Source organism: Chelonia mydas, chromosome 2 (assembly GCF_015237465.2).
Source record: "Chelonia mydas isolate rCheMyd1 chromosome 2, rCheMyd1.pri.v2, whole genome shotgun sequence".
In the NCBI taxonomy this organism is placed as follows: domain Eukaryota; kingdom Metazoa; phylum Chordata; order Testudines; family Cheloniidae; genus Chelonia; species Chelonia mydas.
In genome coordinates, this window is record NC_057850.1 from 141560681 (window position 1) to 141574728 (window position 14048).

At 40.5% G+C, this 14048-nt stretch overlaps 1 protein-coding gene across 7 annotated transcripts in view; it reads right to left on the reverse strand.

Annotated features, from left to right (window-relative positions):
• Positions 1–14048, reverse strand: part of ICE1 (interactor of little elongation complex ELL subunit 1) — an 81959-nt gene that overhangs the window by 47108 nt on the left and 20803 nt on the right. For 6 of the 7 annotated variants that reach the window (XR_006288780.1, XR_005224458.2, XM_037893369.2 and 3 more), the window contains 4 exons: positions 10370–10459; positions 10206–10265; positions 5970–6343; positions 41–5083 (listed from right to left, as the gene is read on the reverse strand). Coding sequence is in view for 5 of the 7 variants with exons in the window: in XM_037893369.2 (XP_037749297.1) it covers positions 41–5083; positions 5970–6343; positions 10206–10265; positions 10370–10459 (5567 nt within the window). In the remaining 2 variants the exon portion in view is untranslated. The remainder of the gene's footprint in view (positions 1–40; positions 5084–5969; positions 6344–10205; positions 10266–10369; positions 10460–14048) is intronic. The other variant, XM_037893366.2, reaches the window with a different exon arrangement.

Below are 14048 nucleotides of genomic sequence, written 5' to 3' on the forward strand. Positions count from 1 at the left end.
GGGATTATTAAAATATGAAATTCAGAATTACACTATGTACCTTGTTTGCGATACCAAATTCACAGACAACTTCTTTCTCTTCATCTCTCATTACCGGGACCTTCGAAATATTTCCCACGTACACATGACTCCAAATAACAGGTAACAGGTCAAAACAGGATTCAGCAATTTTCTTCAGTGCCAAAGTCACAGGATCAATAATATTCTCTACTGGTGAAGGCAATTCTGAATTGCAGTTGCCTGCTAACTGCCTAATTTCACAATTGCTGAGTGAGACAGTTTTACCTGCAGCACCCAGTACTTCAATATTAAAGTCTCCTATAGCTTTGATTGCAACATCTTCCTTGGTCTCCAATTGTGGCAATTCACTGTCTAGCCTCAGCCGCTTTGCACTTCTCGGCATAGAGGCTGACAATATCCTTTTTCCAACATGACTCTGACTCCCTGAATCTTTTTGATCTTTATTACTGTGAGATTCTGAATTACTCCCTGTTTTAACAAAAGCAGTCGATGTAGAAGAAATTGCTTTGAACCCACTGAACTGACTCACTGGCCCTGGTAAATTCTTGTATTCTGAAGGGGCATGCCCGGTGGGCTGAATGTTACCTTTGAGAATGTTGAGTGTTCTTGCTCTTGGTGATAGCTCTGGATACATAGTGTCCAAGATTTTCACAGAGTTCTCCTGAGGAGCATCTAAAGCAGAACTACCAGCTGCAGATGGAGGAAATCTTCCTGGCACAGGAAGTGCATGCTTTGGTGTGGCAGCACAAAATTGCAAAGGTGAGGACAGGATTCTTCGACCAACTGCTGTCTCTGAGGGAGATGAAGTGGAAAATATAGGGGGAGATTTGTACTTTGGAGCATCTGACAAAGGAGACATTAGTGGTGGAAATGGAGTTACTCTTAGAGGGGAAATAAGACCATCAAGAGGAGATGGCAGAGAGGACCGGCTAGATGAAGACATTATCGGAGAAACAGGAAGCACAGTTCTTGGAGGGGTGGCTATTAGAGGTGGGAGCAGGGGAGGTAAAGGTGGACCCATCTCTTGTCTAATTTTATTGATGGTCTCAGGTGAACGTTTGGTTGGTGTAGAAGTATCAGCATTGGCTAGAACTGGCTGGGTTAGTTGGACCTGCTGAGTTTTTCTTTTTCCTTTACCTTGAAGTAATCTCTGCGTTACTCTGCCCTGGCCTGCTTGGATTGATGTCTTGGCTGAAACATTTAAGACATCTGATGGTTCCTGGACTTCCCACTTCAATCTACTGTTGGTTTTGGATATAAGATCTAGAGATGACTCTGAGTCCACAATGTGGGTGTTTTCAAATATTGCTTTTTGTGATTTAGAGGTTTCATTGACGGGTCTAGGGTCAGATATTTCATTGGACACGGTTGGATGCTGATAGAATTCTGTCAAAAACTTTCTACCTTTTCTTTGAAAATGTGTCTCCTTAAGAAAAACATCACTGTAACGGTCATCAAAACAAGACTGACAACCATCTTGAACAATATTTGTGTCGATATCTGCTGAGGCAAAAGCAACACAAGTTTCTTTTTGTTTATCATTTAATTCTTCACAAAACACTGTATATGATTTAGACCCTTCTATGCCAGCATCACATGACACATTTTGTTCCATATTTGATGCAAGTTTTTCATTACCATTTATTTGTAAGAAATTGCCAGACAGATGTGTGTTTAATTTACTATTTTTTGTAACAGGTTTGTAGATTTCTGAGCACTTGGCTAACATACAGCGTGATAAATTAATTTCTGAAGTAGTTTGTTTTGTGGGGATCTTTTCTGATACCTCAGCAGATGTAGACAATTCTTCTAATTTTATCAAGCTATTCTCATTGCCAGATGCTGACCCGACTGTTTTGGAATTTTCTCTATGTTCAGATGCTCTCTCATTATTTTCATTATTATGGAATACAATTCCATGTGCTGAGAAAAGTTTGCCTTTAGGATAAACCTTTTCTGTTAAACATGACTGCTTCTTCACAATACTTGGAGAATGGTGAGTTATACAAGGCATAGGCATATCTGCTAGTGCATCTGAGTACACTGAAGGAGGGAATTCACACATTTGGTCATTATTGTCATCAACAGCTGTGTGAATTACTGGCATATCCACTGTGTAAATCCTGAAAGTTCTCAATTTCTCACTGGACACTAAAAAACGTTCATTCTCTTTTGTATACTTGACCTTTCTATAAGGAAAGTCTTCCTCTTCAGATTCATTTGTCTCCTTTGGAACCTCAGAAGTACTTTTAGAAGATTTGTTCCCATTTGTCTCTCCAAATAGCTTAACGATGTTCAATTCTTTGTCATTGTTCTTAATGGTTTCATCAAGCCTGTATTCTACAGATCGGACCTGACCTTCAGAAGACCAAAGAGGCTCCACTTTCTGAGGTGAAGTTTCTTTTATTACAGAAAGAGTTGTGCTAATTTCCTTCAGGCTACATGTTTCACATTCTGCTTCTTCAAAAACTAGACTAGCTTCCTTTTCCACATGTGTACCCCTGTCAACAGAACTCGTATCGAAGATCTGTATATTTACCAACGTATTTTGTGATTCTTTGGCATTTGGCTGCTCCTTTTCATTTTCAATTTCTGTTCTACTTTTATTCTCATATTTATTACTGGGACAATCAAGTGGCTTGATCTTTTCTTTATCATTATGTATTGTCTTGCTCTTCACCAAATTACCTACAGAATAATTAGACATACTTTGAATATCATGATCATTACAGTTTTCATTTCTTCTAGTTAGGGATGAAGCAGTACTAAGTGCTGTAATAGAATCTTCTTCACTATTAGTGTCAAACGCTTGGCAATTCTGTTTGAAAGGTTCACCACACACCTGAAAACTGAAAGCAGTAAAATCAATGAACGCTGCTGTGCTCTCCAAAGTTGCTGTGACAGGTGAGTTAATTTTTTTAGTATCTATACTTCCAGTCTGCAAGACATCTTCTATGGGTAAAGCTGGTTTTCCAATAGAATCCTTTTCTGAGACAACCTGGTCTGAGACATCTGGAATCTGGTTTCTCATCTCTACTTCCTCCACACCATTCTCTTCCAGACCAGGTGAACTGTTACAGTTCTGAATCACCACGCTCTCAAATGGTTTGTCATTTAATTTCTTTATTTCCTCACACTGAGAATTTTCAGTTACTGAACATGAATCCAGAGGTTTCAAAAACTGTGCCCAAGAAGGGTGTTCACTTTCTGTTATGACAGACTTCACAGTATCTATTTTCTCAGTTTCTAATGGCCCACTGCTTCTCTCTCTAAGTTCCAAGTGTTCCATTTCAATCTCCTGAGATTCAAATACTCTTATAAAATTTTGAAATTTGGAAGACCTCTGTTCCGATACAATGTTGGTATTTTTAGCCTGCCTCATTTCACTAGTTCTTTCTGTGACATACTCTGGTGCAAGTAATACACGATTAGTTCGAACTATTTCTTCAGGTTCTAGTGGATCATTTTCTCCATTTATACCAGATGCTGGATTTCGTGACATAAGCGTAGTTTCAAAATCTGGTTTCTTTTGCAATAGGTTATTAGCATCTTTTTGTTCATGGTCTAGTTTAGCTTGTTGACACCTTTCCTCCATTGCATCTCGTAATTCTCCAACTTCCGTAACATGGAGCGATTTAGCAAATGTATATGTTTCTAGAAAATCTTCCTTGTTTACTGAACTACCAGTGAAAATATTTTGTTCAGGCTGAGTTATATTGACCTCAAGACACAGCTCTCCAGTTCTGAGCAGTTCCCCATCTCCATCTTCTGCAGACACTGAGCAAGCAGTTCTGCATACTTCTGCAGTATGGTTTTCCCTATCCATATATAATGAATCTCTGCTTCTTTCAGTGGCAAGTATAAATGAGTCATGTCTAAAAGAATTATTTTTTTCCAGTCCACCCTCTTCATTTACTCCATGTTGTTTTATATGCTCAAACTGTTTATCCAGTGTCTCTTCATTGCTGATTTTTTCTTCAGAGCATTGTGATTTAGTGGAGGTATCTTTAGCTTTAGTGTCCATTTCAGTTTGCAGAAATGTTCTTGCACCATTACATTGACACATCAATTCATTATCATGCTCTGCTCCAGAAAGGAATTTAGAATGTCTGAAACTAGATCTCACATCCTCCTCTTCATTATGACTTGGTTCACTACTTGTCTCTACACAGAATCCTTTTGTGGTTATTGTAGCTATTATTCTCTCCTCCGTGGTTACTTTTTCAATGCGCTCTTCTATGCAGGGTGTTGTATTTATCACATTAGATTTTGTTTGTATGTCGCTGGATTCATTTTCCATTTCTTCATTCCTCGCCACTTCACTAGGCTCTTCCTCAAAATTCTCAGGGGTTACCAAAACATTTTCAGTTGCAAAGATGGGTTCCTCAGTTTGCAAGTGAGCATCACCTCTGAAACTGGATGCTGGTTTTGGCGTTTCTACTTTTCCTGGTAATTCAGCTTCCTCTGCTTCCATTAATTCACTACACCTTTCTTTCATAGGTTCAGAATTGGCTGTAGTATTTAAATTTATAACTGTAGTCTTCTCTGTTTGTACTAGTTCATTAGATTTTTCTTGAAAGTATTGGAAGTTAGATGACACAGCTGAAGAGGTTTTATCTTCATTTTGTATCTCGTCAGTATGGACTTCCTTCTCATTGATGGCTTCCAGTTTATGTGTTGCTACCTTCAGTGTTATGTCCATCTTTGCAGGCCCTATATTCTCAGAGTCCTCTTCCAAATGTTCTTCATTGGCCAATGTGTTCATACTTGAAACAGTCATCTCAGTTTGCTTTGCTTCAGCATCTTTCTTCGTAACGTATCTTAATTTTGCTGTGAAAGTGTCTATATAAATTGGTATCTCTTCATTCTCTCTCACTTTAGTTGAGATTTCTCTGTCATGAGGTTCATGTGATTTCTCATGTTCACTGCTTTCTTTCATACTGACAAAGCTACAGTTACTCTGTGACTCTGCTTTGCCTTCTTCTAAAATACTTTCCACAATGTGAGCATTATGATCAATTTCTTCATCACTGGAATCAGTGGACTCTCCAAACAGAGTATCCTTCAATTAAAAGATACAAAAAGGACAGTTTTTCAAACTGCAGTTTTTCAAATTCAGTATAATTCTATGGCTATAATATTTTTTTCAGTGAATGTACTGGCAAGCACTGGGAACTTATGCAATGTAACCACTTAAACAGGTACAGCTTGGACAGCAGAATTACAAGTCTCTCTATCAATGTTCTCTAATAATGGCCTAGAGGGGACACTTATGGCAAAAGAACAACTCAGTGTCTACCTCTGCTCTAAGATACCAACTGGTGAAAACTGTGGAATAATGAGTAACAAAGAAAGGAAAGGAGAAAGGACTACATCAGGCACCAATAAAACAAGGAGGCTGAAGTTACTGTCGGCCAACTTTTCAATGCTTGGTGCCTGAAGTTAGGTTCTTAAAATCAAACAAGTACATCTCTAGGCACTCAAGTTTGAGAGTTTTGCTCTCAGATTCAGATTTCCAATGGTAACCTTGCTAAACAGGCAACAGTGCCTAATGAAGCAGTTATAGCAAACTAAAGAATTTCCAAGTCCATGAGAAGTACTGGATGCAGGGGACTTTACTGACTCAAAAGTCACCTCCACACTCATTACTTATATTCTGATTGTAATGTATATAGTACAGTATATTTATTGATTGTCATGCCATTATTTTAGTCATTCACGCTTAGTGCATTACAAGAGATGTGTCACACTATTTTGTGGAGAGAGAGAATTTTAAACTCAGCAAATATTAACTTAAATTTGGATCTAAACATTGTGACAAAGTCCCTGTGAAGTGTTTGAAATTAGATGAACACTAATACTTTAGACAAGCCTATCAAATCGCTTTAATTATTTTTGCAGTACTAGAGAAGCTGAGCTTTTGCCAATTCAGTCTTACTGTAACTCACCTGTGTAGCCAGTGGTGAAAAACATACTGGCGATAGAAGAGGCGGGAGAGGCCTGGCCCAGTTCAATATATCAAGCAAGTTTCCACTAAGCTGTTCTTGTTCCTGATCAGAGGACTCTGAGCTACTGTCTGTTAAGTCTGTCTGTACAACCACCTCTATAGTTTTGTCCTCATAAAAAGCACTGTCACCATTATAGTCCTGAAGACCTTCTTCAGTGGTCTTGCTCTCAAATTGATCACTTCCAGAAGGCTCCTTGTCTACTTTTATCTGCAAAGTTGTTAAGGAACTTTGTTTTTCAGTGGTTTCTGGTGAAGAATGAGGGTGAAGCATTTTGCCGTCTGATTTCCTGAATTTTCGGTGGGTTTGTGCAACTTCTACAAAAGACAAAAATAACCGGTTCTTGTATTTTTCATTCTGTTTTAATCAAGTTAATACTATTTTGTGAGTAAACATATTTTGATCATGATTTTCTAAATATTTTCAAAGATAACTGGAAGAAGCACCAACAAATTTCATTTTCAAAAACACTGTTCATGAACTAGGATTAAAATGAAGACCTTCATATATTCTCAAATATAATTATACGTTATGTCAAAAAGATATTGGGAATATTAAGGATGTATAGTTAAGGACTCGAGTCAGGAAAGGCCAAAAAATCAAGACTGCTTGAACAACCTTAACTATGTCCATTTGCATATATACACTAGAACTATATAATGTAGTATTTCACGTATATTTCTATAACCCTAGATACACATGCAGCATCTCATAATTTTCATTATTTATATTAGAACAATGTGTAGTATAGTGTCTTTACTGGCATAGGCCCGAGATTCTGCAAACAGATGTGCCAGCACAGACTCCAGCCTTCCAGCAAATACTTTCCCACACCTAGGTGTGTGTCGTTTCAGAGAAAAGCGTGCAGAACGGACAGAAGTTTAAACTGTTTGTGGTGGTGGGGACAGTATAATTTAGGGAAGAGGGTGATAGAAGGCTGGCATCCCTCCTGGGGCAAAATTACAGTTCATTCTCTGTGGTGTATGGCGATTGGTGAAATGTCTCTCTGGGTAGAGAACTGCTTGTTGCCTTAACTTTTCATTCCCTTGCTTTTTAGACTGCATGGTGTGTTAAGCATAGACCCAATCTTAACTGACACACAAAGCAATGCTGTGATGTTATAGTTTATTATTTCATAATATAAGTGCTTAAGGACTCCAAGGATCAAGACACCATTGTATCAGGCACTGTACAGAAAAAGCAAAGGCAGAACTTGTCCTCAAGAACTCAAAATGCAAGATTTAGACAAAACAAGAAGTGGAAGTGGTCTTTAACATTACAGTTCTCATTTCACATTCTGACTGCCATCTCCAAGGACACGAAAAGCTAATGTACCAGATAGAACGGAAAAGAAAAAAGTTACATAACTCTCAGTATCTGTGGTTCTTAGAGATGTTTTGTACACATAGATCCCACTGGTAGTGCAACATCTTGCACATGAAATCAGAATATTTTGAACAGAACTGCATGCTCTCATATCTTCCCATCCCAGCGCATCTGATGCGGAGCAAGCATGCCCACCTCTCAGTTCTCTCTTACTACCCATGACATTCATAGACATGGAGCCATTGATCACTACCCGTTGAGCTCGATGATCTAGCCAGCTTTCTATCCATCTTACGGTCCATTCATCTAGCCCATACTTCTTTAATTTACTGGCAAGAATACTGTGGGAGACCATACCAAAAGCTTTGCTAAAGTCAAGGAATAACATGTCCACTGCTTTCCCCTCATCCACAGAGCCAGTTATCTCGTCATAGAAGGCAATTAGATTAGTCAGGCATGACTTGCCCTTGGTGAATCCATGCTGACTGTTCCTGATCACTTTCCTCTCCTCTAAGTGCTTCAAGATTGATTCCTTGAGAACCTGCTCCATGATTTTTCCAGGGACTGAGGTGAGGCTGACTGGCCTGTAGTTCCCTGGATCCTCCTCCTTCCCTTTTTTTTTTTTTTTTTTTTTGAAGATGGGCACTACATTAGCCTTTTTCCAATCATCCGGGACATTCCCAGATTGCCATGAGTTTTCAAAGATAATGGCCAATGTCTCTGCAATCACATCCGCCAACTCCTTTAGTGCTCTCGGATGCAGCGCATCCGGCCCCACGGACTGGTGCTTGCCCAGCTTTTCGAAATAGTCCTGAACCACTTCTTTCTTCACAGGGGGCTGGTCACCTCCTCCCCATGCTGTGCTGCCCAGTGCAGTAGTTTGGGAACTGACCTTGTTCGTGAAGACAGAGGCAAAAAAAAAACATTGAGTACATTAGCTTCTTCCACATCCTCTGTCACTAGGTTGCCTCCCTCATTCAGTAAGGGGCCCACCCTTTCCTTGACCACCTTCTTGTTGCTAACATACCTGTAGAAACCCTTCTTGTTACTCTTAACATCCCTTGCTAGCTGCAACTCCAAGTGTGATTTGGCCTTCCTGATTTCACTCCTTCATGCCTGAGCAGTATTTTTATAGTCCTCCCTGGCCATTTGTCCAATCTTCCACTTCCTGTAAGCTTCTTTTTTGTGTTTAAGATCAGCAAGGATTTCACTGTTAAGCCAAGGGGGTCGCCTGCCATATTTACTAATTTTTTCTTCACATCAGGATGGTTTGTTCCCGCAACCTCAATAAGGATTCTTTAAAATATAGCCAGCTCTCCTGGACTCCTTTCCCCCCCCTCATGTTATTCTCCCAGGGGATCCTGCCCATCAGTTCCCTGAGGGAGTCAAAGTCTGCTTTTCTGAAATCCAGGGTCCGTATTCTGCTGCTCTCCTTTCTTCCTTGTGTCAGGATCCTGAACTTGACCATCTCATGGTCACTGCCTCCGAGGTTCCCATCCACTTTGATTTGTAACTGACAGGTAGCGGTCTGGATTCGCCAGCTTCCACACAGCGATTGCAACACACTTCTCTACCGGAAGGGCAGCTCTCAATCTGGTGTCCTTGTGCCACAGGTCGGGGGCCAGCTCAGCACATAGCTCCATGAAGGTTGCTTTACGCATCCTAAAGTTCTGTATCCAAGGATTGCCATCCCACACCTGCACGACAATGCAAGCCCATCAATCAGTGCTAGTTCCCTAGCCCAAAAGTGATGGTCTACCGCACGGGTGGGCAACCTGAGCCTGAGAAGGAGCCAGAATTTACCAATGTACATTCCCAAAGAACCACAACAACATATCAGCTGTCTCCCCATCAGCTCCCCCCATTCCGCCCCCAGTGCCTCCTGCCCGCTGGCAGCCCCACCAATCAGCGCCTCCCTCTCCCTCCCCAATCACAGCTGTTTCACAAGGTGCAGGAGGCTCTTGGGGGAAGGGGGAGGAGCAAGGGCATGGCAGGCTCTGGAGAAGGGGTGGAGTGGGGTCAGGACCTGGGGCAGAGCCAGGGGTTGAGCAGTTAGCACTACTGGTACATTGGAAAATTAGCACCTGTAGCTCCAGCCCCAGAGTCGGCACCTATGCAAGGAGCCACATATTAACTTCTGAAGAGCCGCATGCAGCTCTGGAGCCACAGGTTGGCCACCCCGGTCTACCATATGTAGCTGCTCTGTGAATGCACAAAGCACTGATAAGTTGCTGCCGTCCATATCACACTCGGGTGCCTGCAATTCACCCTCTGCTAACTGCGAGTAACTATGCAAGTAACTGTGCTGCCATGCACAATGTCCTCATGACAACTAACAGCGCATAGGAGAGATGCGCGGGATCCATCCTCTCTCACTGCAGATGCTGGCGTGCACTACAAAAGAATGACAGTTGGAAAAACGTCGCAAAAGGAAGCCCGAGACCTTTGGAGGGGTGGGACACAAAGCGGTGTATGACGGTACATTTTGCACATCCCAGGATGTGCTGCGCTCCATTTCCGCATTCCCACAACACCAAGAGACAGATGGTGTCGCCAGGCACTGTGGGATACATACCCACAGTCCATTGTCTTGCTGCCACCCCAAATGCAGAAACGATCTGTCGACAGAGGGAGCAAATGTACACACACTTTGGCGCCTTTGCTTTTGTCGATTTTTCCTTGGCAACATTAGTTTCATCAAAAAAACTTGCCAGTGTAGACAAGCCCTTAACACCTAGCATAACACTTTTCAAATAGTTAATTTGTAATGTTCTGAGATAATACAATAGCATTTAGCCTGAATTAGTGCATTTATTTTTATAGCAAATACATTAAAAACCTATTGCAACATACCTTCTGTAAATAAGTTGCCTGTTTTTTCAGGCATCCTTGAGTGACCCTGAACAGAAGCTGCTGAGAAAAAAAAAAAAAGTCATTAATACAATTTGTTCTCAAAGATTTAAAAAAAAAGAAGAAAGTTTCAATAGCATTCCAAGACTTTTTGTGCTCCATCTCACCCAAGATATAATCATGTTCGTGGTTCTGTGTTTTTCCTGTTGTGCTGTCAATGCACATCCAGAGCTCCTCCAATAGCAGCTTTATTTTTCCTGTTAAAAATAAATACTTTACAATTAAATAGCTTTTTAAGTTTGGGAATTTGTCATATCACTTTTGTTCTAAGCAAGCATACATGTATGAATACAGTAAAATAGAGAATACTAAAATCTAGTATTATATATTAACTAAAAGTATAAAAAAAATGTAAAGCAACCATTTTATCTGGGGAAATATGTCCTAGATACCCAATCCAGGAGTTAACGGTCCTTCAGGCAGGTTCTTCTCACGGGTAGGAACTTGGAGAAAATACAATAATCGTATGTTTTCATGCACATTTGCTTAGCTACAATCAAGGCCCAATATCCTAAGCAGTAGATCAGACCTGAATTATGCAGCAGGTAGTCCTCACTCTGTCAGTGGTTTAACATTTAGTGCAAGAATAGTATAGATGAACCAAAGTTATATACCGCTGCATGTAGGATTCACAGGGGGTAGAGAGGCTGTGGTTCATGAGAAGCCCATGCCCCGGTCCACTGCTTGCTCCTCCCCATAGAGAGCCTTTGAGACTAAGAAAAATGGTCTCCATACTGAGCTTCTAAGGCAGGCAGGTGCAGGGCTCTCTGGTCTCTAAGCCCCTGGCCTGCACCTCCCCATGCACTGTGCCAGCCATGACTTTCTCTCCTCCTACAGATCTCAGTAAATTCAGGAGAGATAGAAATGAAACAAGAAATTTGGGAGCAGATTCAATCAAGTTAAAATTAATGGAGGTTTTTAGTACATTAAAAATTACCTACATGCCATTTCCTGTTGCAATATTAAGACAAAGAATTTATTTAAAAGGCACTACAAAGCACATGAAATTAAGTAAATGCGGGCAGATCGATATTCTGAGTGTTAACTTTCAGAGGGGTGTAAACTGAAATGGTTAAATAATGAAAATACAATTATAGCAGCACTAAAAAGAAAAGCAAAAAAATGAAGAGAACGCTAACAACCTTATGAACACATGTACAGGTGCACAGGATCAGACCAACGGTCTACCTAATTCTGTAGGTCAATAGCAGTTGCTTCAGGGAAAGTGCAAGAATCTCTGAAGTGTGAAATTATAGAAGAATCTGTTAATACAGCAAGTTTCTTCATAACTCCTTCACAGGTTAGTTTACAGGCTGAAGTACAAGGGTTTGTCTCTCACGACTTTTTTTTTTTTTTTATAAACACATTACTAATGAAATTTTGGATACTTGTTATATGTACTTAGATATACATATACATACATACATATCTATCTATCTATCTCCAGCCATTTTTGGCATCTTCATAAACTCTTGGCCTCATTGGCTATATCTACACTGAGGCTGGGAGGTGATCCACCAGCACAGGCAGAGAGACTCATGCTAGCACACTAAAGATAGTAGTGTGGACATTTCAACAAGGGCAGCAGTTCAGGCTAAACACCCAAGTCCAAGCCTGACTAACTCCCAAGTCTGCTGCAATGTTCATATTGCTATTTTTAGCAACCAAGCTAATGTAGCTAGGGGAAATCTGTCCACGCACACCGAGATTCACATTTCCAATTGGGTAGACATACCAAATGATTTCTTATGATGAGCTCCTTTGGCAACCGTACATCATGAAAAAAAAATTCCATTTTTTATCAGTTTTAAATTTGCTCCCTTTCAATTTTGCTGATTATCCACTTGCTCTTGTATAATGTGAAACGGTAAATAGGAGCACCTACTCCACTTCTCTGTACCATCCAAGATTAAGGCTGCAAGTTTGTCATGTAGGTCACCGATTCTGTGACTTTCTAGGACCTCCGTGACTTCTGCAGCAGCTGGTCCAGGAGCCACCCGAGCAGCTCAGGCAGCTCCTGGGCCAGCTGCACCGGCTGCTGCTGGGGCCATCTCCGGCCACCATGCCCCCTCCCCCAGCAGCAGCAGGAGTTTGTGTGTGGGAGGGGGCTTAGGGTCATGTTTACCTCAGAGAGCTCCCCAGAAGCGACAACATCCCCCTCCCTCAGCTCCTAGGCAAAGATGTGGCCAGGCAGCTCTGCGCACTGCCCCCGCCTGCTGGCGCTCAAGGGCCTCCCCCCAAGATTTAGTCAAGGATATATAATACAAGTCATGGACAGGTCGCAGGCCATAACTTTTTGTTTACTGTCCGTGACCTGTCCATGACTTTTACTAAAAATACCCATGACTGAAACATAGCCTTATTCATGAGCTCATCATAACAAGAGTATATTTATATGATGTCCGTTCATTTTGATCTCTATTATAAAATAAGTTGTCCCTATCTTCCCTCTCTTTATATGGAGGTTTTCCATGTCTCTAAGCATTTCTATCACTGTTGCTGAATCCTTCTATTTCTGCTATATCTTTATTAGATACAGGGACCAGAACTGACAGTGATCAGAACTGAACTTAGCATCCCAGATGAGAGTGTACCACTGTTTTATGTAATAGCAGTATAACATTTTCCATCCCTTTTTCCATGCACCCTGTGTGTATCCTGTATCAGTGTCACTGGTAAGGAAGAACACACAACTCGAGACATAACAATACATTTTAGGCTAGCTGGAACAAGTTTACTTTTGATAGTTTGTGTCAGATTACCACCATGTAGCTTTGTTGAAGTTTGAAAATTGCTGTGGTGTCACATTTCATCATGACCTCTATCACATAAATAGGCATATTATGTACATTAGGTATTTTCCACTGCCACCTGTCATTTATGGGTTCTCTGATTTGGAGATATCTACTTAGCAGCTATTTTCCAAACAAACTTCTCATTAACAGCAAATTCAGTTTCAAGAAGTGGGAGGGCTTTAAGTAGTATCTATTTACACACCAAATTAGAAACAGAAGGATGAAGTTAAGTGCAATTGATTAGGATTTTCAAAACCAAATAAGCAACAAGTAACAAATGTCAGACTTATTTTGCAAAAAACAATTTTTGTTGTACTTAAAGTTGTATACAAATGCTCTAAAACAAGGAATACAACTGGTCAGAAAAAAAGGAAAGCGTTTCCTTTTTTTCTCCTGTTTTTGTGTTCATCAAAAATTTTTAAGTAGTTTTTAAAAAATGAAACAATTGGTATTCAAAAAAAGCATATATGTGAGTTGCAAAAGTACAATCAGTTAGGAAACCCTCACTTAAAGTGCGGAATCCCTCCTCAGCAATTAAAATGCATTCTGGAAGAAGGTTACAGTCAGGACAGCGTTTGCTTTGCTTGCTCAGCAATTTCCATTTGGAATTAGAGAGGTAAAGAAAAGAACAGAACAGTCTACTGAATATTCAGCAGATGTGTTAGCTTTATGCAAGGTATAAGGCAGAACTGATTCATTATGATGAAATTTTTCATTTCCCTTCTTTTAGTCCATTCTCCCTGGATTTTTGCCTCCTTGGGGAAGGTATAGCCTGTCACAGTTTGACAAACACCACCGAAGATTTGATTCATATTTTCTTTTATTTGCTTTACTTGCCTCTTCACGATCTGAACTGAGGACATTGGAAAATGGAATGAGATGATGGGATATCTTACAGTCTGTTTTCAGGCTGGATTTTGGGTAATTGCTAAGTGGTGTTTGCATATGAAAAGTGAAAAATTGTTTTAAAAAGTGACAACTTAAAATAAGT